The sequence below is a fragment of the Nuphar pumila genome, chromosome 4, assembly GCF_984573655.1.
Source record: "Nuphar pumila chromosome 4, dmNupPumi1.hap1.1, whole genome shotgun sequence".
In the NCBI taxonomy this organism is placed as follows: domain Eukaryota; kingdom Viridiplantae; phylum Streptophyta; class Magnoliopsida; order Nymphaeales; family Nymphaeaceae; genus Nuphar; species Nuphar pumila.
Window position 1 is genome coordinate 7,876,741 of NC_143252.1, and position 23,631 is coordinate 7,900,371.

General features: G+C 34.5%; 1 protein-coding gene across 2 annotated transcripts in view; it reads right to left on the reverse strand.

Moving 5' to 3' along the window:
• The window catches only part of SCC3 (sister-chromatid cohesion protein 3), a 45,172-nt gene that overhangs the window by 15,766 nt on the left and 5,775 nt on the right, over positions 1-23,631 (reverse strand). For both annotated transcript variants that reach the window (XM_090002395.1, XM_090002394.1), the window contains exons 3-17: positions 21,018-21,130; positions 20,843-20,935; positions 20,542-20,705; positions 20,208-20,444; positions 19,956-20,100; positions 19,620-19,798; positions 19,373-19,518; positions 19,162-19,289; positions 18,843-19,016; positions 16,894-17,055; positions 16,596-16,796; positions 16,363-16,500; positions 16,063-16,260; positions 15,776-15,920; positions 14,774-14,883 (exon numbers count right to left, since the gene is read on the reverse strand). In XM_090002395.1, coding sequence (XP_089858521.1) covers positions 14,774-14,883; positions 15,776-15,920; positions 16,063-16,260; positions 16,363-16,500; positions 16,596-16,796; positions 16,894-17,055; positions 18,843-19,016; positions 19,162-19,289; positions 19,373-19,518; positions 19,620-19,798; positions 19,956-20,100; positions 20,208-20,444; positions 20,542-20,705; positions 20,843-20,935; positions 21,018-21,130 — 2,333 coding nt within the window. The remainder of the gene's footprint in view (positions 1-14,773; positions 14,884-15,775; positions 15,921-16,062; positions 16,261-16,362; positions 16,501-16,595; positions 16,797-16,893; positions 17,056-18,842; positions 19,017-19,161; positions 19,290-19,372; positions 19,519-19,619; positions 19,799-19,955; positions 20,101-20,207; positions 20,445-20,541; positions 20,706-20,842; positions 20,936-21,017; positions 21,131-23,631) is intronic.

A 23,631-nucleotide genomic window follows, 5' to 3' on the forward strand; every position in this document is an offset into this window, starting at 1 on the left:
CAGCCAGAGACAGGGGATGCGCAGGCCCAGCCGACTCAATCGGCTGGACTGGGTCAGAGCCCCACCAGTCGGCTGGTTGCTGGTAGTACCTTGCAAAAAGAAAGAAAGAAAGAAAGAAGAGTTTTCTTTTTTTTGTAGGCTGGCTATCAGACCAGCTAAACCCAGTTCGGCTGGCCTGACAGGACGGGCCATGTGGGTATCTGAGCCCAGCCGAGTAGTTGGCTGGGCATATGAAAAAAAAGGGGTATTTCTATATATTAATTGTTGGCATTTAAATATGAAATTTTACATCTGGTATGCATGTTAAATTCTAGATCAATGTTTTGGGTATTGAATTGATGAGATGTGCTGAATCCTTGTGTTGTTTACAAAAACAAATCTTGTATTTTGTGTTGCCTTTGCATATCTCCAAAATTTTGCCATTATGAAGGTTTCAGCCATGTGCATGCTAGAACAGATTTTTCACATGCGTGTGATTGACTATTGATGTGTGACCAATGTCCAAATGTAACATCAACTATATGAGAATTTTGTGAGCATGTGTAAAATCTGAAATTCTAGATTTATGTTGCATATGTATTAGTTGCACAAGGGGGCATATGTTTAAAGAGATCCATGAATGTAAACTTGGCGTGTGACATAAGTACGGTGGACTTAATCTGATAAATGAAATTCTTCTTATGCTTTAGTTTGATTTTAGTATGTTGGATATGAATGCATGCATGTTAACATATTATTGCAAAGTTTGTTTTGGTACAGGTGCATACATGATATGAATGTGTGCAACCCCGAAATTCAATTTCTAGATCCGACTTATGTTTATGTGTGTGTGTGTTAACACATGTTATGAATGAAAAGTTTCATGTGCCTACATTTATGGGACATGTTTAATTATCGTGCATTTATGGATTGGTTTCAAGTACATGTGCATATATGAAATCAATGTGTGTTTAGCATGTACAATCCTGCATAAATGTTCTCATGTACTTATGAATCATGAATGAATGCATGTGTGTTAAGTAATTACATGAAAGTAATTTCACATGAAAGGTGAACACGTGCATATGACTGTGGTAGCTCATGCACATTGTTAAATTGGTATGAATGAATGTGCATTTGGAATCATGTTGGTATCGTTGCATAAATTGCTTATTGTTATGATTTTTGCATACGATGCATCGATGTTCGAAATGAATCATCATGAGCCTGATTGGCCTCGAGCTTTGGTTTGCTCTTTCTTTACGTATTTTAAATGCATCGCAAAAATTACATTCATTTTGATTTCACTATATTGCACTATTCTATGTGTTTCCACGGGCGAGAGTCCCGTGATGGTTCTCGCAGGGATAGATGCGAGCTTTTGCCTTTCTTTTTTTGCATGCTGAATTGCAAAACTCAATAATTGACTTTTAATAAAAAGATAATGAATAAGAACAGTGTAATATACGTTATGAGATCTCTCATCGGAAGAATGAGAATCTTAGATATTCGGTTTTGGAGAACCACGAAGATACAAAAAAAGACTGTGTGTTCGACAAAACTATTGTTTTGGTATAGCAAGGAAGTGACACTTGTGGACGTAGAGTGTCCTTAGTGTCCCCGACATTAGATGACAAGGTCTAATATTCCGAAGGTAACTCGGTCGAGAGCTAAGTTTGGAACCCAGTAATAAAATACAACTTGTGTGTTAAGCTACCTTGAGAACCTAACTTAACCTCGGAGATTTAACTCGTTTGGTGTATCCGCGAGCAACGGTAATTAAAAAGAAGAACTTAAATTGTATGCATTTATTAGAGCATGCATATGGAAAAAGAGAAACTTTAATGAAAGATAATAAAGTGTTCATGCATCGCACATGATTCATGCATAATCCTGCTAAACATTAGAACATGCATATCTTACATGTTTTCCTTAATTGTTACATGTTAGCGGATGCATGATGTTTAGTTTCTAATGCATGTTAAATATTCTGCTTACTTAAATGGTAATTCTTGTTATTGATTAATGTTTCTGCATGCTTAATAAGTGCTCTATGTTGCATGAATGCTTAGTTGAATTATGTAATTATCATAATTGCATTCCTCTGAATTATTGTATGAAATCATATATGTGTTCTTTATGTTCATTTATTTCATTAGAGGGATTCGTACGCAAAATTCTTCGGATTTCTGACACTTTTTTTGTGGTTTTTCGCAGCCGCAGGTGATCAGTGAAACGACTGGCTTTTAGAAAAGTTACAGGTGTCACACACTTGCTAGACAGATCACAAATGAACATCGTGGCTCAGTCTTCTTTATTTTCTTTTATAGTTGGTCCTCTATGCACTCTAAATTTCATTTATGCAATTGTCTTGAGACTTATCATTTATTCATTAAATAAAGGTTTGGTTTGGTATGGATGATAATTGTAAGCTTTATCGTGGTTGGTTGTTTTATCCAATTGGGAGTGGAACTGTAAAGACCCCAGGTCTCTGAGAATGTTTCCGCAATGGTTTAAAAAAATAAATCCGCATTTTCAAGAAATATGAGTTGGGGTTGTTACACTCAAATTTATCATATTTCATCCTTAGCTATAAATCTCATTTTAGTTGGTCAAATAACCAAATTTAATTGCGATGTACATTTTTCCTTATCGATTGTATCGTGCAGAATCAATTATCAGGGAGGAGGATTGGATTTGGCCATATGAAGGGTGATTTGTACTATATGGATTGGCTCAAAGAAAATATGAAGTTGGTTTAGGAGCAACTAGTCTAGATGAGTCTTTTTTGTGGCACCAGAGATTGGGTCATATCTCCTACTCTAGGGTGAAATACTTAATTACTTCAGAATGTTTAGGAGATTTGAAGTTTGTTGTTTTTTATCATGTTCATAATTGCGAAAGTTGTAAATTGACAAATGGTTATCTCTTGTCATTTGGTTTGAGCGAGAGAATCAAATAATCTATTTGATCTTATATACTCGAATAGAGACCATCCTGTCTTGTCTAAGGGTGGTTCATCATATTTTGTTACCCTTATAAATGATTATACTAAATTTATATGGGTTTATTCATGAGAAATAGAAATGAATTGTTTGACATTTTCAAGAAATTATGTTATGGTTGAAAATCAAATCACTATTGTAATCAAGGTTAGCATTGACTCTAATGAAGAATATATTAGTGGCATGTTTGAAAGTTTCTCGGTAGGACAAAGGAGTTGAGCATTAGAAGTCTTGTTCTTAAACTCCTAAGCAAAACGGTGTGGCGGAGAAAAAGAATAGATATATTTTAGAAACCACTAGAGCATTATTTTTTTATGGGGATGTACTTAAAGAGTATTAGGCAGATACAGTTTTTATGGCGATATATCAAATCAATCTTATGTCATCAAGTGCTCTTAAGGTATATCTCCATTTCAAAGGTTAAATGGATATGTGTCTAATTATAGCATGATAAAAGTTTTTGGTGTGCTTGTTTTGTTCTATTGCCTAGTAGATATAAAGATAAACTTTCACTTTACTTTATAAAGTGTTGTTTCTTGAGATTCTCTCATGAACAAAAAGGATATAAGTGTTATTATACAGAAGTGTGTATGGATCTCGAGGGATGGGATTTTCTACGAAAATGCACCCTATTTCAGTAAGTTGGAACCTAAGGAAAAGGATATTAGTGATTTTTCTTTCTAGATACCTTTTCCTCAGACAAAGGAGACAAAAAGGACCATAAGAGTTCAGGGGGAGATAACTTAAGGGAAAGGTGGTAGATTTGGTCGATCCTACTCCAGAAGGTAAGATAATGTGGTGGAAATACCTTTTCTAGATCAAATATTATCAGGGGAAACAGGAAATTAAGAGGCCAATTTAGATCTTCTGTCTGATTCGGATCACACAAGTCAAGAGTCTTCTCCCTCAACACCTTACGTCGTAGCTCTAGAGTGTTGGTTCCCCCTAACCGTTTTGTGTCCTATGAATCTTTCTCTCCTTAGCATCGTGCTTTTCTTGTTTTGATTTACTCCTATGTCAAGCCTACTTTGTATGCATAGGAAACTTTAAGAGATGAATGTCAGCACGCAGCGACGAAGGAGTTGGGATGTGCATGCATGAAACCTTGTAGATCTTCGTCCTGACAAGAGCGTAGTGGGGTGCAAGTGAATATATAAAGTCAAGACTAAGGCTGATGGGTCAATCGAGAGATATAAGGCAAGACTTGTAACAAAGTTATAGCCAACAATTTGGGATTGATTTTGCAGAGACCTTTGCTCCAGTGGCTCACATGACCACTACAAGGACTTTGCTTGTGGTTGTTGTGATTGGCCAGTGGGACCTTTGGCACCTAGATATAAAGAATGTTTTCCTAAATAGGGACTTGGAGGAGGGGGTTTATATGGAATTGCCTCAAATATTTAGACCCTCAGGGTCATGTGTGCAAGTTGAGAAGAGCTATGTATGGGCTCAAAGAGGCACCACATGCTTGGTTTGATAAGTTCTGCAATGCAGTAAAATCTTTTGGTTTTGAGATAACTCAGTAATGAAATGGTAGTCTTCCACAAAGCACATAGATCTCTCAAAAGAATGTCTATTAAAGACACTTCAAACAAAACCCATAAAAGGGTATAAGTGAAAGAATATAAATAAAATAAAGTAATCTTCATTTATCACAAAAAAGCTTAAAGAAACATTGATACAAATGTTAAAAGGGATCACCCTTATTTATAAAAAAAGAGAGAGAGAAGAGAGCTCACTTTGAGCTCTCTTCAAAAGAGTCGTTGGACTCTAGTCCAATGGCTCTTATTATAACCGTTGGACTAGAGACGTCTATAATATTAGTCAAGTTCCTAGTTGGAACTTCACTAGTTTCTAATTCTAGTTCAATTCGAACTAAAAAATAGAAACAAGAAAATAACAAAATAAAAAACATATATAATAATAATATATCATAATATTATTATTATATATATGTTACATTTTATGTTTTAACATTTCCCCTTAAACTTACGGTACAATAAGCGAAAGTTTGTCTAAGAGGAAGTGAAATCTGGGAGCAATGAGAGGCTTGGTAAAAAAGTTTGTTAATTGATACTTTGACGTAACATATGGCAGATCAATGGTTTCATATAAATATTAATCTCTGACATAGTGAAAGTCTATCTCAATATGTTTAGTGCGCTCATGAAACGTCTGGTTCCTTGCAATATAGATCGCACTTTTGTTGTCACAACACATTCTTGAAGCGTGTGTCACTTCAGCTCTCATATCAGCTAGTAGACGTCTGAGCCAAAACAACTTTCATAGTGGTGGCTGTCATAGCTCTATACTCGGCTTCAATGGAGGAAAGAGAGACATTCTCCTACTTTTTGCACCTCCACGAAATTAAGGATTCACTTAAGAAAACACAAAAAATAGTGGTTGAGTGCCTATTATTGGGATCACTTCCCTGGTCAGCTATAAGCAATTAAATCTAATGACGATCAAACAGATAAGAAGAGTCCTCGTGAAAGAGAGGATTTTAAGTATCTAACAATATGCAAAACCGCTCCCATATGTAAAGAGGTGGGAGCATGCTGAAACTGACCAGCTGTGTGAACGTGGGATATATCTAGCCTAGTCATGGAAAGATAGAAAAATGCTCAAATAAGATGTTTGTAAGGAGTAGAATCATCAAGAAGTTCTCCATCATCAATTCTCATTTTAACATTGACAACTTCTCGAGTGTCCACTTTCTTATCATATGTAATTTTAAACCTGAAAACAATATCAAACACAAATTTAGATTGAGATAGCAAATACCCACGAGAGGTTCAATTCCTAAAAAATATCTTAATAAACCTAAGTCATTCATTTCAAAATGAATTTTAAGAAGAATTTTGATATTTTCAACTCCCTATTTGTCGCCTCCGGTGATGATCATATCATCTACATAGAGAAGAAGGACAATGATTCTTGCATTAGATTTCTTAATAAACAAAGCAGTGTCAGTCAAACACGATTGAAAACCAATATCAAGCATAATATGACTAAACCTGTCATACCAGGCATTTGGTGTTTGTTTAAGACCATAAAGAGCTTTTACTAAACGAAAAGCTTTACCCTTAGGGATACTAATACTAGGCGAAGCTTCCATGTATACTATGAAGAATCCTTGCAAACAATCAAGTTTTCAAATAACTTGATACTTCAAATACTCAATACACAAAATAAATGCACAGTGTTTATAAGCTTTACACCACAAAAGAAGTGCAATAAATGCACAGTGTTTATAAGCTTTACACCAAAGAAAGTGCAATAAATGCACAGTGTTTATAAGCTTAAGGAGACAACTCCTTACTCTAATACATATATACAATGGGCTCACATAGCCCTTATTTATAAGCAAACTTAAGAGACATTTGGCTATTCCCAACAGCTCTTATTAGAGACGTTGGGAATCAGCCCAACGTCTATATTTTTAAAACTATGTACACAATCAATGGCTGACTGTTGTGCACTGTACACAGTCACCATTGACTGTGTACAAAAACATTATATAAAAAAACAAAAATAAGAAATGAAAAAAATTACAAAAATAAAAAAAATAAAAAAAATAAAAAAGAGGAATTACAATCATATTAAAAAACATGAATATGCGTAAAATATAGAAATGACTAAAATACCCCTACAGCCAATACAATAAAGAAATATATATTTTATATATACAAGTAGATGAATACATATACATATATGAAATATATATATGTATATGTATCTTCTTTTATATCTATAAAATATATATAGAAAATACATTGTCTTATAAATTACAATTTAACACCCCCCCTCAAACTTAGGGCAAGATGACCGAAAGTTTCTCAAGGAGGAAATTGAACCGCGGAGCACACAAAGCTTTGGTGAAGAAATCTATCAACTGATATTCTGAAGTTACATATGGAAGATCTATAACTCCTTTCAGATACGCTTCCCGAACATAGTGACAGTTCATCTCAATGTGTTTAGTCCGCTCATGAAAAGTATGATTTTTGGCAATGTATATTGCACTCTTGTTATCACAGCATAGCTTGGTGGGCCCTTCTATTGAGATCCCCATGTCTTCTAATAGCTGATGAATCCATACAATTTCTATGGTAGTAGTCGCCATGACACGATATTCAGCTTCTGTTGAGAATAGAGACACTTTTTGCTGCTTCTTACATCTCCATGAAATCAGCGAGTCTCCTAAAAACACACAAAAACCAGTGGTGGAGTGACGGTTATTTGGGTCACCTCCCCAGTCAGAGTCAGTATAAGCAATTAATTTTAATTCTGAAGAAGAGGATAAGAATACTCCTTTGTTTAGTGTGTCTTTTATGTATCTCACAATCTGCAAGATGGCACTCATGTGAACTGATGTTGGTGCATGTTGGAATTGACTTGTAGTATGCACTGTATGAGAGATATATGGTCTAGTAATACTCAAATACATCAAAGATCCCACAAGTTGTCTGTAGGGGGTGGGATCAGAGAGAGGAATACCATCATCAATCTTCATTTTGACTCCAACTACAGCAGGAGTTTCACAAACCTTATCATTTGTAATACCTGACCGGTCAATAATCTCAGAGGCAAGCTTAGTTTGAGATAAAAAATACCCTCTATAAAAAAACAAAAAATAAGAAATGAAAAAAATTACAAAAATAAAAAAATAAAAAGGAGGAATTACAATCATATTCAAAAACATGAATATGCATAAAATGTAGAAATGACTAAAATACCCCTACAGCCAATACAATAAAAAATATATATTTTATATATACAAGTAGATGAATACATATACATATATGAAATATATATATCTATATGTATCTTCTTATATATATATAAAATATATATAGAAAATATATTGTCTTATAAATTACAATTCAACATATACTTCTTCAATTAGATTCTCATTTAAAAAAAACATTTTTGACATCCATTTGAAATATAAGTCATTTTTTAATAAAGGCCAAAGTTATTAAAGTTCTGACAATGGTCATACAAGCCATAAGAGCAAAGGTCTCTTCATAATCGATTGCATACTCTTGGGCATACCCTTTTGCCACTAGATGAGCCTTATACCTTTTCAGAGTTCCATCACTTTTGGTTTTGACTTTGTAAACCCATCGACATCCTATAAGCTTCTTACCTGAAGGAACATCTTGGATAGTGCAAGTGTTAGCCTTTTCTAATGCACCCAGTTTTGTTTTCATGGCTTCTATCCACTCGACATGATTTTTGGCTTGAGAATAAGATGATGGTTCAATATATGATTGTATTAATGCAATGACTGCCCTACATGTGGGTAAAAAAGATTCGTAAGACACAAATTTTTCAAGAGCTCTAGAAATTCTAAACGTCCTTCTGGGTAAAACTTCGAAATATTTTTCTAATGCACATGAGAGATTTTGCTCTCTACGTCTTGAATATTTTAGACTAACATCCCTATGAGTTTGCTCTCCATCATGTTCAATATTAATAAGACTTTGATCATTATCAAAGTCACCTTCAAGATCTCATTAATTGGATTTTGAAGTTAGATCAATTAGAAAGGAATATTCAGTGACTTCCTTGGATTTTTCAAATTCAAAGAAGCTCTCTTTTTTTAGAAAAGATATATTTTTTGACACGTACAATTTTCCATTTTGAAAATCAAAACACCTTTAGCTTTTATGATTATCGGCATATCCTAAAAAGGCACATGGAATTGCTCGAGGAGAGAGTTTATCATTTTTGTTTGTGAAAACAAAACAATTGCATCCAAAGACTCTTAGTCTAGAATAATCATGAGATAAGTTGACAAGTTTTTCAATTAGAGTTATATTCTTTAATGAGGAAGATGACATTCAATTAATGAGATAGGTAGCAGTTAGGGCAACTTCAGCCCAAAAACCTTTTGAAACTTGATTTGCAATTAACAAAGTCCTAATAGTTTCCATAATGTGTCGATGTTTACGTTCGGTCATGTCATTCTGTTATGGAGTATGTAGACACGATCTTTGATGTGTAATGCCATGTGAATTAAGATAGTCTTTGAATTCTTTAGATATAAACTTTTCCCCTGAATCAGTGCGAAAAATGAAAATAACATTTTGAAATTTACTTTTAATCATTTTATGAAATATTTGAAAGTGAGTAAAGACTTCAGATTTATGTTTAAGAAAATAAATCCAAGTATGTCTAGAAAAGTCATCAACAAAAATAACATAATATGCATAACCACCTTTCGAAATGACTAGTGCAGGACCTCAAACTTCTGAATGTATTAACTTCACTAGTCTAGAAGAAACAAAAGTTCTACTATGAAACGACAATCTTTTTATTTTACCAAAAATGCAGTCTTTACAAGTAAAACTTTTAGAATTACAAAAATTTTCTAAACTTGGAAAATGTTGAATTTTAAACATGTGAGGATGGCCAAGTCTTTTGTGTCATAAATCTAATTCTACTTTCTGAACATTATAGCAAAATGCATTCTTGGGCAATTCTAAAAAATCCATATAATAGAGTCCTCTTCTATGGCCTTCCCCAATCAGCTTCTCTGACTGACAATCATGTACCCAACATCCATAAGAAGAGAAAGAGATATTACACCCATAGTTGAGAAACAGATAAAAGATTCATATTTAGTTTAAAGATATATCTAACTTCTGGGATAAAAAAAATAGATTTATGAAAATTTTCAAAACATCTTACTCCTTTTATTTCAAGAGATGTACCATCAGCTGTAAAAACCTTTATCACATTTAAGTTATTTTAAGACATTTAGATAGGCTATTGACATTCGAGGTCATGTGAAACGAAGCACCAGAGTCTTAAGGAAAGTTATCGGGATCAGAAAAAGATGCAACAGTCGCTCCAGTTAAGGCGGATGCCCCTTTGAGAAGAGGTTGAAGAATCTCCATTGATCGAGCCATAGATACAGGTGTATCTTGTTCTTTTGATTCTGTTTTAACGGATGCAACTTTCTTTTCTTCTCTTCTCTTTAACTTTGAACATTGAGGCCTATAGTGCCCCGGTTCATGACAATGGTGACAAACAGTGTTGTGAAAAGCGTTGAGGCGTAGCGAAACACTCCACTAAAAACCGAGGCGAGGCGTAAAGCGTAAGCTTCAAAAAAAAATTTGAAAACTTAAAAAAAAATATTTAAAAATACAAATAAATAAAGAAATGCTTTATTAATGAAATAACAACCAGTAAGAAATAGAAAATCTCAAATAAGTACTAAAAATATGAGATTAACATATAAAAGTAACAAAAACTTATTACATAACTGAAAAATATATGAGATTAACCAACAAAAGTTAAAATATACTAAGAAATTGATTACATAACTGAAATAACTGAAAAATATATGAGATTATTCTAAAAAATATGAGATTAACATATAAAAGTAACTAAAAACTGATTACATAACAAGAAAATATACGAGATTAACCAACAAAAGTTAAAATATACTAAGAAATTGATTACATAACTGAAATAACAGAAAAATATATGAGATTATTCTAAAAAATATGAGATTAACATATAAAAGTAACTAAAAACTGATTACATAACAAGAAAATATACGAGATTAACCAACAAAAGTTAAAATATACTAAGAAATTGATTACATAACTGAAATAACTAGAAAATATATGAGATTAACTTACAAAAATTTTGTTGATTATGTCTTGAAAATCTTGTTGTACAAAAAAAAATTGCCTCACGCCTCATGCTTGCGCCTTGAGGCACAAAGGGCCACACCTCAAGGCGAGGCGCACCTTTTGCGCCTCAAGGCACATTTTTTATAACACTGGTGACAAATGACTTTTTTTTGTCAAAGTCACCATTCTGTTTACCAAAATGAGGAGGCTTATAAGTGCGAACATAATTTTCCGGTCTAGACACAACTAGAATGGAGTCATCATAAGTTTTTGGAGTATTTTTTCTAAGTCTATTTTCCTCCATAGTCAGTTTTTCTATAGTATCAACAATAGAAGGAACCTTTTCATGATGTAAAAGGGTCGATTTGGTGGGCTCAAATTTTAGCCTTAAACCATTTATGAATTAATAGAAATGTTTCATATTGAGTTGCTTTTGGTAAAGCTCGATATCTTCGGCACAATGACATTTGGGTTCAAGAAGAGTTAATTCTTCCCAAAGTTCGGACAACTCATTGTAACACTCTCTAATAGTTTTTTTTTAGTCATTGTTCGAACTTTGTCTTGCAAATTGCACACATGTGCAATATCTTTAAGGGAGTACATGTTTTTAAGGTATTGCCAAGTTTTATCGACACGTTCAAACTTAGCAAGACTAGAGCATTTCTTAATGTTCACACTATTAATTAGTTACGACATAATTTTTGCATGACCTATCCTCCACTCTTTCTACTTTTTTTCATAAGTGGCCAAATCCTTACTCTTCTCTCCTGTTAGAGGAACTTCTTTATCACCCGCAAATTTTGTGAGAGCTAGTTTAGGTTCCGAATCGAAACCATCCACCATACCCCACAACCATTTTCCCCAAATATGGTACTTCATAATCGAAGCCCACATTACATAATTAGTATCATTTAATTTCATGGGCGGGCATCCATCTTTTACAAGGGTGAGAAAAGAAAAAAATAGATGACAGAAGAGAAAAGAGAGAGAGAGAGAGAAAAGAGAGGGAATGAATGAGAAACGCCACAAAAAAATCCTTTAATTGCCTTCTTTTTTCAAAAGAATCTTTTTGAGTCATGAACAAGGTGATAAAATACCTTTTGCAAAAGAGGCAAAAGTTCTTCAAGATCTAGAATCTACATGGCTCTGATACTATGTAATGAAATGGTGGTCTTCCACAAAGCACACAAATCTCTCAAAAGAATGTCTATTAAAACACTTCAAACAAAACCCATAAAAGGGTATAAGTAAAAGAACACAAATAAAATAAATGAACCTTTATTTATCACAAAAATGCTTAAGAAGCATTGATACAAATGTTAAAGGGCATCACCACAATTTATACAAGAGAGAGAGAGAGAAGAGAGCTCACTTTGAGCTATCTTCAAAAGAGTCGTTGGAATCTAGTCTAACGGCTCTTATTATAGCCGTTGGACTACAGTCCTACGTCTATAATACTAGTCAAGTTCCTAGTTGGAACTTGACTAGTTTCTAATTCTAGCTCAATTTGAACTAGAAAATAGAAACCAAAAAATAACGAAAAGAAAAATAATAATATAAAAAATATATATAATAATAACATATCATATTATATATATATGATACATTTTATGTTTTAACAAACTCTGCTTTGTTTATATCCTCTGCCAAGCATGGGAAATGTATACTGTTTTTTGTATGTTGATGATATGATAATCACTCGAGATGATGTGCAAAAAATTGTGGACACCTGACTACCATATTTAAGATGAAGGATTTGGAATATTTGAAGTATTTCCTAGGTTTGAAAGTAGCATACTCAAAAAGAGGGTTATATTTGTCTCAATATGAGTATGCAACAGATCCAGTGATGAAGGCTAGACTTGCAGATGACCGTAAGAGAGTGGCTACTCCTATGGAAGCAAGTGTCAGAATGTGAGCTACAGATGGTAACAAACTTGACGATCTTGTATTCTACAGACAACTTGTGGGTAGTTTGATATACTTAACTATTTCACTAAACCTGACATTACATATGCAGTGCACGCAGTTAATCAGTTTATGAGTGCCCCCACCTCAGTTTATCTAGCAGTTGTGCTCAAAATAGTTTGGTATGTGAGACATTATGCAATTTGGCATGTTCTTTTCAGCTTCATCCACTACAGATGTCAGAGCATACTGTGATTCGGATTTTGGTGGATCAAATAAGGATTGTCTTTCAACTACCAATCTTTGTGTTTTTCTTGGTAGTACTTTGATATCTTGGAAGGGCAAGAAGCAACAATGTGTTACTTGGTCTATTGCCGAGGCAGAATGCATAGTCATGGCACAAGCTATTGTAGAAACAGTTTGGATAAAATGGCTTCTTAATGAGCTTGGAGTGAAAGTTTGTGGAAGTACCTCATTGTATTGTGACAACATGAGTGCAATCCATATAGACAAAAATCATGAATTTCACGAGAAAGCCAAGCACATTTAGATTGATTGTCACTTTACAAGGAAAGCTTATGAAGATGGAGTTATTTCGTTAGAGCATGTGAGCTCAAAGAAGCAAGTTGTTGATATATTGACCAAAAGTTTGGCTCCTACACATTTTCAGTCCTTTCTTTCCAAACTTGGGATGATTCTGTTAGCATTATCCCAAGTTTAAGGGGGAGTGTTGAGAAGTGTAATATGGTTGTATCATATTTGTATTTGTATTCTTTATGCTATCCTCTCTTATTCTTGTATATACTATTATTTACGAGGGGCATTCTTGTCTTTTAGATGATAGGTAGAGGGTTAACCAATTTTGTCTTGTAGCCTAGCCATGAGGGGTGTCCCCCTTTAAGATGTATCTTTTCCTGCTAATGAAGTTTTGGTGTTCCTTCTCCCCTCTTTCTTCCTTTTCATTGAAATTTCCCTAATTTCATGCTTGTGTGATATCCATTGGCCATTCGGTGGATCGGGTGTAGGATACACACACAAATATACTTATATATTTATATTTGTATATCATATCAGTGTTGTAAGTACCGTAGTGTATCGTACGATACACAACCATATCTTGATACGACCCGTATCGGGTGTATCTTATGATACACTCCCAATATCTTATGAGCTATGTCACAGGGACTCTTCAACTAGGTGCCGCACCCGATGCGGTCAACCTGACCCTGGGTGCAGTCAACGCACCCAGGGTCATTTATGTCCAACTTTTGGATTATATATATATATATATATATATATATATATATATAATTTTTTTATATTTTTGCCACACCCCGCACCCAAGTTTTTTTAAAGTGACGCACCCGCACTCGCACCCATGTGACATAGCTTATGAGCATATCTTACGGTAACAATAAATGTTGTTCAAGTCACACTTGTTTTGAATTTTTTCACATATAAGGCATGTTAGAGCCAGTTTATGCTCATTCATAAAGAGCTTAAGAGTGTTTTGGGACCATTTCTTACAAAAAAAAGGAAGCTGATGAGGATAAACTTGATTACGTTATCTAGTTCATTTTTGTTTAAATTTTGAAAAAGCTCAGTTATGTAAAATTTGTAAGTACTGAAAAACACTTTATGATATTGTTTTTGTTTATATAAACACACACTACTATGAATCTTGTGACTTGTTAGCTTAATTTTGTTGTTTAATATGCATATTATGTCATAGTTTGCATTTTTCTTTTGAGATATGCATGTTATTCATAGACATATTATCTTGATTATTTAATGTTTGATGTTGTATGCACTCCATTTATAACATATAATTGTTTTGTTGTGTGATATTATAGTCTCATCTTATACAATTCTTCGGTGTTTCTTGTGTTATGATATTTTTAGTAATTTTCCTGATTTTTTTTTTATTTTTAGATGTATCTAAAACATACGATTTTGTACTATACGATACGATAGGTATCTTATTTTGAACTGGACCAATATGAGTTAAGATATGCTTTTTACAACTTTTTATCATATATATATATATATATATATATATATATATTTGCGAGCTCCAGCTTATCTATTGGAATGGCCATACATACCCATAGTCCACAACAAACAAATGTTTTGGTTTTGGATCACAATTGATAGAAACCACAATGTGAAGACAAATTATCATTTGTTAGATGACATCATCATCAGCATATCAAATGAAAGAACTCTTACTTTTGGAACCACATCGTTGGCTACCAATTTGGCTGCTGCAATCATTATTGCATCTTGCCGGTTAATTTCATCAATTGATTCTTCATTTGCATCTTCATCATCCAAATCATCTGAAAGGACACAGACAGACTATAAATTAGTCCTTCCAAAAGATATAGGCAAGAAATGAGAAGCTGCACGTAACACATCCATTTCTTCAGCATACACAAATGCATCCTTACAAACACTGATACAAGCATGCACCCACACGTGCAATGTTAATATACACAAAATGTGCTGCAGTAAAAAAAGAAAAAAAGGAAGAAGAAAGGCCAAAACCTTCCAGAAACAGCGATGATCAAAGCAGTGGCAAAAGCGTAAGCAAAACATGGGTAGTTTCTTGTTATCCACCACACACTCACAGGCATGCATGCAGACACTCACAGATGGCAACTGACAAGAAACCTCCCAACATAGAGGAAGTAGCACCTGCACATGAGTCTCTCATTTCAATCATGGTGGCTCTGTGTGTGTGTTGTCGATTTCCATGGGCTTTAGTGGATGTTTTGGTGCAACCACAAGGACAGTTTCTCATTTGGAAGAGGTGATGGGTCTCTCTCTCTCCGAGTGAGCCAAGTTCAGCTCCATCTTGAACCTGGCATTTTACGTGCGTAGCTCAGACAGCTCATTCTCAAGCTTGGCTTGACTCTTGTAGCCATAAGAAGCCCCAGTTAATGAGCTTACATTTGCAGGTTTTTCTGGTAGGAGATAGGTATGCCTGCCTTTCCTAATGACAATCCAGGCATGCTTTGCTGCCCACAGCAATGAACGGAAAGGAGGACAATCCCATTATTTTACATGGAAAAAAGGTAAAAATCAAAATTACAAAAAAGTCCATCCCACTGCATCATTCTCAAATGGGACCCTCATAATCTGCACATAGTTCCGCCCTTGTAAACTGCCTTTGTTCTAAGGTCATAAGGAAAGCTTTTAGCAAAAAGAAGTTGAGGAGACTACAATTACCTGGAATGTTCAACCTTTGTTCACAAAGCTTCCAAAACTTTTGAACAGTGGATTCATCAGGACGAAATCCTAATAGATGAATCCTGCTTGAGCTCAGCCTTGCATCATTAAATAAACACCACAGCTCCGCAAGTATCACACAGACCTTTTTAAAGACAAAGCAACAAGCCACATGATTAATGGGATGGTTTAGTTTCGTCAATAAGAGGCAGAAGGGGAAAAAGAGCTACTGCACAATGACAAAAAGTTAGCATGGAAAACCAGATGTGGATGTAGAGATGGCATACCCTGCTTGTCAGCAAGGCAATACTTTTTCCTTCCTCTGATCCGAGCAGGTTGTTCAAAAAATAGTCAAGTTGCTCAAATAAAGTTGATCTCTTTGACAGGAGAGAAGACAAGGATGCTTCAGAAGGATTTTCCTCATCCACAGACTGCCGACACCAAAGTACATGCATGTACATGTTAAGAAGCAGAAGGCTCACAACCTGGGAAAAGAAACTCCAAATGAAGATATATTTAATACATAATAAAAATCAATCATTTCTTTTACAGAAATGAGAGGTTAAGACCAACTAATAAGTATATACCTCATCATCAAGATTTCTGAAATCCCTCAGGATACCAATAAGATCTTCATGGAAACTCTCGTTAGAAACGGGCTTAGCCAATTGAAAATTGTATAACCTTCTTAAGTTAACAAGTAAAGAATATTCATCATCACCAACCTGTGGCATAGAATACAAACCAGATCCTAATTGAATCATGAAATTTAAGGGGTGAGCGGAAAAAACTGAAATGTCAAGAATTGCAGAAAGTGTACCTCCATTTGTCTTATGGCAGATTTAAGCTTACTAAGAAGTTCATCCTCAAGTTCCTTCAATTTGTTTTGAGCAAAATCTTGAAGATCTGCTTGGCTCTCAGTGGCACAAAAGGTGATGGCCTTAATACAAGACCTCAAGGTCTCATTATCACCATGTTTGAAAAAAGCATCTTTTATGAGCTGCAGGACTGTCTGGAAATTCTGAAAGGGAAAAGAAATGGCAAAAAAACTTCCAGGTTTCCTGAACATATGGAAAAGGGGGAACTTGTTAAATCAACAACATAACCTCAACTCTCACCTGCTCTTGCCGCTTCAGTGAATAAAGTTCAAGTTTCAAATGTACTATAGCCTCAATTAGTGGTGACACCTTTTCTTTGTCAGCTATAACTTTACATAAAATTTGTGGATATCTCTTCATCATGGCAACCGTTATTTCATGTTTGTTGTTTTCCAGAATTTCCTGATAATCAGTGAGGATAAATGTAAAAAAAACAAATATAATATAGAAACATAAAAGGATCAAGACGATCATCATTAAAATAACCAACATAATGGATGAACCAATGAATAAAAACTTATTATGTTTTTTTCGAACCTTGTGTTGTAAAAAAGACTTCCTCCCGGCAAGCTATTATCCTGTTCATTCTTTTCATGAGATCCTATATGTAACCGCTGGCGTAATGATAATAATAAGGGCAACTGTTTTAATTGGTGCTATTTCGTAGAATATATAACACATTAAAAAACGAGGTTACTTAAAACTAGGATACTACAAAAATACAAATCATGCAAAAAAACAATTTTTGGATCAACTCCAGCCAGTAAGCTTGTAAAAAAAGTAAATGCACATGCCTCTAAAGTTGATGTACAGGAAGCCATATAAGAATGCTATAGAAAAGTAGATGTTGCACAGCAATAAAAAGTTTTTTTTATTGCGTTCACCTCTAACAAAAAAGTTGATGTTGCGCAGAAATAAAAAGTTTTTTTATTGCATTCACCTCTAACAAAAATTAATGTTGCAATCTTTAAAACCTTGAACAGTAGTTCAAGTTGAAGTCTTTGCCACTACTGTGACAAATTTCACTGGTTTTTTTCAAGATATCATAATAAAACCATGATATTCTTCAGCAGTATAAACTCGAAGAAATTTGCAATAAATTGATAATATGACCAATTCTATAGCAAAAAATATATATCGTGACAATATCTTGATACAGTCAGCTTATCTTCAATTTAGCAGGAAAAGGGCCACGTCTTGATTTTTTTCAACCATTCATATTGACTTTATTTCTTTTAATCAGATTTTATTTCCATGAGATTTTCCTGATAAAATTTAAAAGAAATTGAGGACCTCGCAAGAAAAGGCCAATAAGTTCCCCTTTTCATTTTCATCACCAAGCTTGCAAATAGTGCTGTTCCAACATTTGGGGATGCAAAAAGGAACCACTTAGAGAACATAGTCCACACTTTCTTGCCAACTTTGAATTTAGTCACTCATAAACACAAAGCTAAATTCATTGCATGCTCCACAGAAAATCCCATCTGGATGCACCTGCAAAAGAATTCCATCTTTAAATCCAGCTGGCATCCTGAACAGCCTCTTCCAAAAGCCAGCCACAGTGTACAGAAGGATCCAGGATCAAACCTAGTGGTACCACCCTTTAACACTTAGGTTGCAGTCTATTGTTCTGCACAATACAGGATCATAACCTAGAGGATCCACCACTTAACACTTAGGTTGCAGACTATTTTGAATTAAGATCAACCTACATAGTGTAGTATTATCATTACATGGCAAATCACCGAGCAGATCAGTTGCATACCCCTGTTCAACCACCTCTTAACTCAGGCTTACACTTTTTAGATTTAGTTGATTTTGCAATTTTTGACTGAAACTAAAGACCTTGCATTAGCTATATCTTCCTAGTCATATTTGAATCAAAGATATTATACAATAAAATACTAGAATTTTCTTGACTCTTAGTCCCATAATAACATATTAATTTGATATTCTTTCTCTTTGTGGCTCAATGTTCAAGCATGCTTTATCATCCCTCTTTGTAAGTTCAGACATGAATTTTATGTGTGTGGTGTGCATGTGTGTGTCCATGTATCTGCAAGCCTTAACATATCAACATTCTACACCTGTGCCCAACACCAACATCTGAACTTGTGTCCAGGTAACATAAGACAGAGTATTTGTCATAGCTAAATCAGAGCCTACAAGCTGGTGCCTGGTAATCATACCTTCTGAGCTTTTGTATGGTAATATTTTCTATTGTCACTGGATTGAACAATCTTTTCTCCAACAGCCTTCTTAATTGATGCACAAAGGAGTCTAACCAAGCTTGTTGCATCAATATCTGTAAGCTCAGTCAATGGGTTCTCATCGAGAAGCATGGAGATAATACACTTCCAATCCTGCAAAGGTTGATCCAAGATATAAGATATTCACTGGAAAGCATCTTGCCAAAAAGAACATAACTTTTAAATGACAATTGGTTTAGATAGTTTTTAGAAGAATCTGAAATTTTTTATTATAATATAGAACAGGTTGTCAGCATACTTTCAGTGCATCCATGTGGTCCCAAATGTCATCAATAACATAGGCACTCAAGATTGGATCAGTTGAAAATTCTCGAAGTATTTGTAGCAACCTCCCTATATGAACTTCAGAGGACTCAGATTCTCCCCCTGAAAGTGACGCCCATATTGATGAGCAAAACATGTGTTAGAAGAGAACATATTCTTGTATAGAAAATAAATGGCTGTTACACCTTTCGACGATGACTGCGAGCTGCTAAATTTTTGAGCAATCAAATGATCATAGACTAGCTCCCCAACAGCAAGTCTGATGGCTGGATATTCATCAATAAGCAAGTCATACAGCGGACCCAATTCGTCATCAGCAAGAAGCTGATGCCTGCAAAACACCACAAAAGCATTAACCATCAAAGGCAGCTTAAAGATGAGACAATTCTCCTAGATCTGTCGATAGTTTGCAATCTCAATTGACACAATTACCTTAATAGCTGTTTAAGCAATCCTATTGCGGATACAGTCACATCCACATCAATGTCGTCAGCAAGATCGATCATTCGATTGGAAAATCTTTCAGTGAAAAGACTTAGTGATGGTACATTATCATCCACCTCATAAAGATTTTGCAAGGCAGTGATAGAAGTTTTCCTAACACCAGCACTCTTTTGGAGGTGACAATCAAAAGAAAAAATCAGTTAACTAATTTCAAACAATTATGCATAGCATACTTGACAACCAAAAGCAAAAACAAGTTAGCTAGTTTCAGAAAATTATGCATAATTGATAAAAGTTGAACTAAATTGTTGAAAAAATAGTTACCTTGTCATTCAATGTCCAGCCAACGTACTTCAGGTACAGGTCCTGCAAGAATAACGAGGGATATGACACAATCCATACACCCAGAGATCCAATGCATGCCATCCGGATATCAGGATCAATATCCCTATAGCGATGCATAAATAACCTGCATATGCAAAGATTATGATAACCTTATGGATCTGTTAATGGAAAAATGACCGATCTAATATAATTGGTTGCAAATGCATAAGGTCAATACAAAAACTAGCCTACCCAGTAAATATTTTGCGCATCATCTCCTCCATTACTGTTATCTTTTCATGGGTAGCAGACAATCTTTTATTAAGAGACTCCACTCGTGGACCTTCTTTTCTTTTTTTCTTTTCAGCATTCAGCTGTCTTTGGGTTGTTTCACGCTGTCCACCAAGTGTTTTAGCAACAGTTATGAAAGATGTCACAAGCTGTAGGCCCACCAAGGTAGCTACATGACGAAAAACTCTTGGGGGAGTGCTGCAACAGCATTGAATATAACCAAATACAATTCCACGTCATGGAACATAATTGAGTTCTTACACAAAACTGACAATAGATCGTAATAGATACCTACCAAGACAAGGCAATGACATAATCCATGCATTTCTCAAACAGAACCTGGTCAAACAATGGTCCATTCTGACACTCAAGTACCAAATTGTCCCAGAAGCACAACAGGTTCTCCTTAAAATGCTTAAATGCCTTCTGCTTGGCACCACAGTAGTCTTCAACTTCTCCCTTGTTCCCAAAAATGAGATATGTCAGGTGCACTTATTATACAGACTAAGATGACATGTCTTCCATAATAGAATAGGAAATAGGATGCAGGAACCAATTCATATCGACTATAACTAATTCCAAATTCAGAAGCATACATTTCTGGCATGGTTCACAAGAGAGACCACCACATCATCCACATCAATTTCATCCATCGTGACTTCAGCAAACTGATATTTGACTCCACAAGCCTGAAAATTGATTATACTAGAATGATAAATCCAGGCCATCTAATTATAATGTTGATTCAAGAAAAATAACACAAGAAAATACCTCAAAGAGCATTGTGAGGATATCAGCAAATGCAGACCTTGAATCACTTTCATATTGTTCAACCCAATGTTTGACAGCCTGGTGAATGAACTTCCCATTGCTTTTGATAGTTTCTGAGTACATAAGGAGATTGTTAAAAATGCAAATATATACAACGAATATGTAAATACATATGTATACATATATGTATTTGTATATATACATATATATGTATATATGTAAATAGTAACTAGGTTAGTTTTTAGTTTACTCTTTTCTTTTTCTTTTTAGCTAGAAGTCAACAAGAGTTGACTAAAGTCAAGAGACATTGGAGATAACCCAACGGCTCTATTTGGAGCCATTGGGATCTCTCCCAATGTCTCTTTTTGGAGACTCTCCTTTGTATATAAATAGGGGTAAAAACCCCTCTCATTTGTATGCTTCTTGCATGGGTTGAGATCGATAAAATTATTATTTTTTATCTCTTGTTCTTATCCTTTTTAGTGGGTGTTTGTGAGTAAACCCATTTGTAGTTCTTTGTGTGTTCATTTTGGTATTTTGGTGAAACTCTTTTGAGTGTCCACTTTTGATGATTTAGTGAACATCTTCGAAGGAACTCATTTCCTTTCATGGTATCAGAGCTTGGTGATAAAACTAAATTTGTTTTCGGTACATTGAAAAGTGTCACTCCAAATTTGAAAGTGTTGAACTTATATTGCAATTTCTATTCAAGTGCTCTTGATTGGTGGTGTATGCTTCGTAGTGGAGTGCTCATGATTTTCTTTTTTGCTCTTATTCTTTCCTCTCTTCTTTCTATCCTTCTATCTATTCTTCTTCTTTTTTTGTTTTTGCCCTTGTAAAAATAGATGATAAAGAAAATGTCACCATAAAACTCATTAAGCTCAATGATTCAAATTATATAACATGGGCTTCAATTATGAAGCACCTCATATGGGGAAAAGGGTTGTGAGAACTGGATGGAACCCAAGCCAATCCTTACCAAAGTAGAAGGTGAGAAAGAGGTGCCTCTTAAGGAGGGTAAGAAAAATAAGACAATGGACACTTATGAGAAGAAGTGGAAGGAACGGACAATGGGGCATGCCAAGATTATATCTTGGCTAATTAATAGTTTTGAGATTAAGAAGTATTTTAATCTTGCTAAATTTGAACATGCAAACAACACATGTGATTATCTTAAGAGAATGTATTCTCTTAAAGGTATTGCACATGTGTGCAACTTGCAAGACAAGATACAAAATATAACTCAAGGAGACAAGAGTATTAGAAAATACTATAATGGATTGTCCGAACTATGGGAAGAGTTGCCTCTTATTGAACTGAAGTGTCATTGTCCTGAATATATAGAATTCTGTCAAAATCAAATAAACATGGAGGATTTTTATCAATTTATTAATAGTTTGAGATCGAATTTTGAATTCACCAAATCCACTCTTATTCATCGAAGGAAAGTTTTCTCAATAGAATACAGTATAGAATAATTAAGTATGAAAGAAAATAGGCTTAAAAAGCGAATTTCTAAGAGTGATGATGACTCGGTTCTAGCTGTATCTAGACCAATAAACTATGTTCGTACCTACCAACCACCACACTTTGGAAGACCAAATGATGAACACTATAAACATCAAGGCAATGAATATGAGAAAAAGAAAGTTATTTGCTACTATTATTGTGAACCAAGACATATGAAAGCATATTGTCCTAAATTGAAGAAACCCTATAAGAAGAAGGTTGCCTCTATCGGGCCTCCACAAGAGTCAAGTGATATAAAAATCACACAAGATCCATCCGTTTGAAACATATCATTGACACAATTAGTGGAGGCTTTGACCTCTACTCAAAATAGCATCCTCATCAACCGGAGTCAGTTTCTTCCTAGAGCTTCTCTGATCCCGATAAACCTCTTTGACTTCTTGACTCAGATGCCTCTTTTCATATAACATCAAATGGTGATATGTTATCTGAATATCATAACTCAAGTGGATCAAATGTATTCATTGTTTATGGAACATCTCTTGAGATAAAAGGAATATGAAATTTTGAAAACATTTCTCAAAACTCAAAAATATTTTATATTCTAAAAATTAGATATATTCCTAAATTAAATTTAAATCTTTTATTTGTTTCTCAATTATCAACCCATGGGTGTCATGTTTCCTTCTTCTACCGTGGTTGTCGAGTGTAGGATCACCAGTCAGAGAAGCTGATTGGGGAAGGCAATAGAGTAGAAAGCTTATACTATATGAATTTTTTGAAAATACCCAAGAATACATTTTGTTGCAAAGTTCAGAAATTAGATTTGAATTTATGGCATAAGAGACTTGGCCACCCTAGTATATCCGAGATTCAGTTTTTTCCAAAGATAGAAAATTTTTGTAATTCTAAAAACTTTACATGTGAAAATTGTAATCTTGGCAAAATGAAGAGATTACCATTTCAAGAAAAAACCTTTGTTTTTTCCCGACCACTTGAGTTAATATATTCAAACGTTTGGGGTCCAACACTTGTTATATCTAAGGGTAGTTCTTTGTATTATGTAATTTTTGTGAACTATTTTACGAGACACACTTGGATTTATTTCCTTAAACACAAGTTTAAAGTTTTCTCACATTTTCAA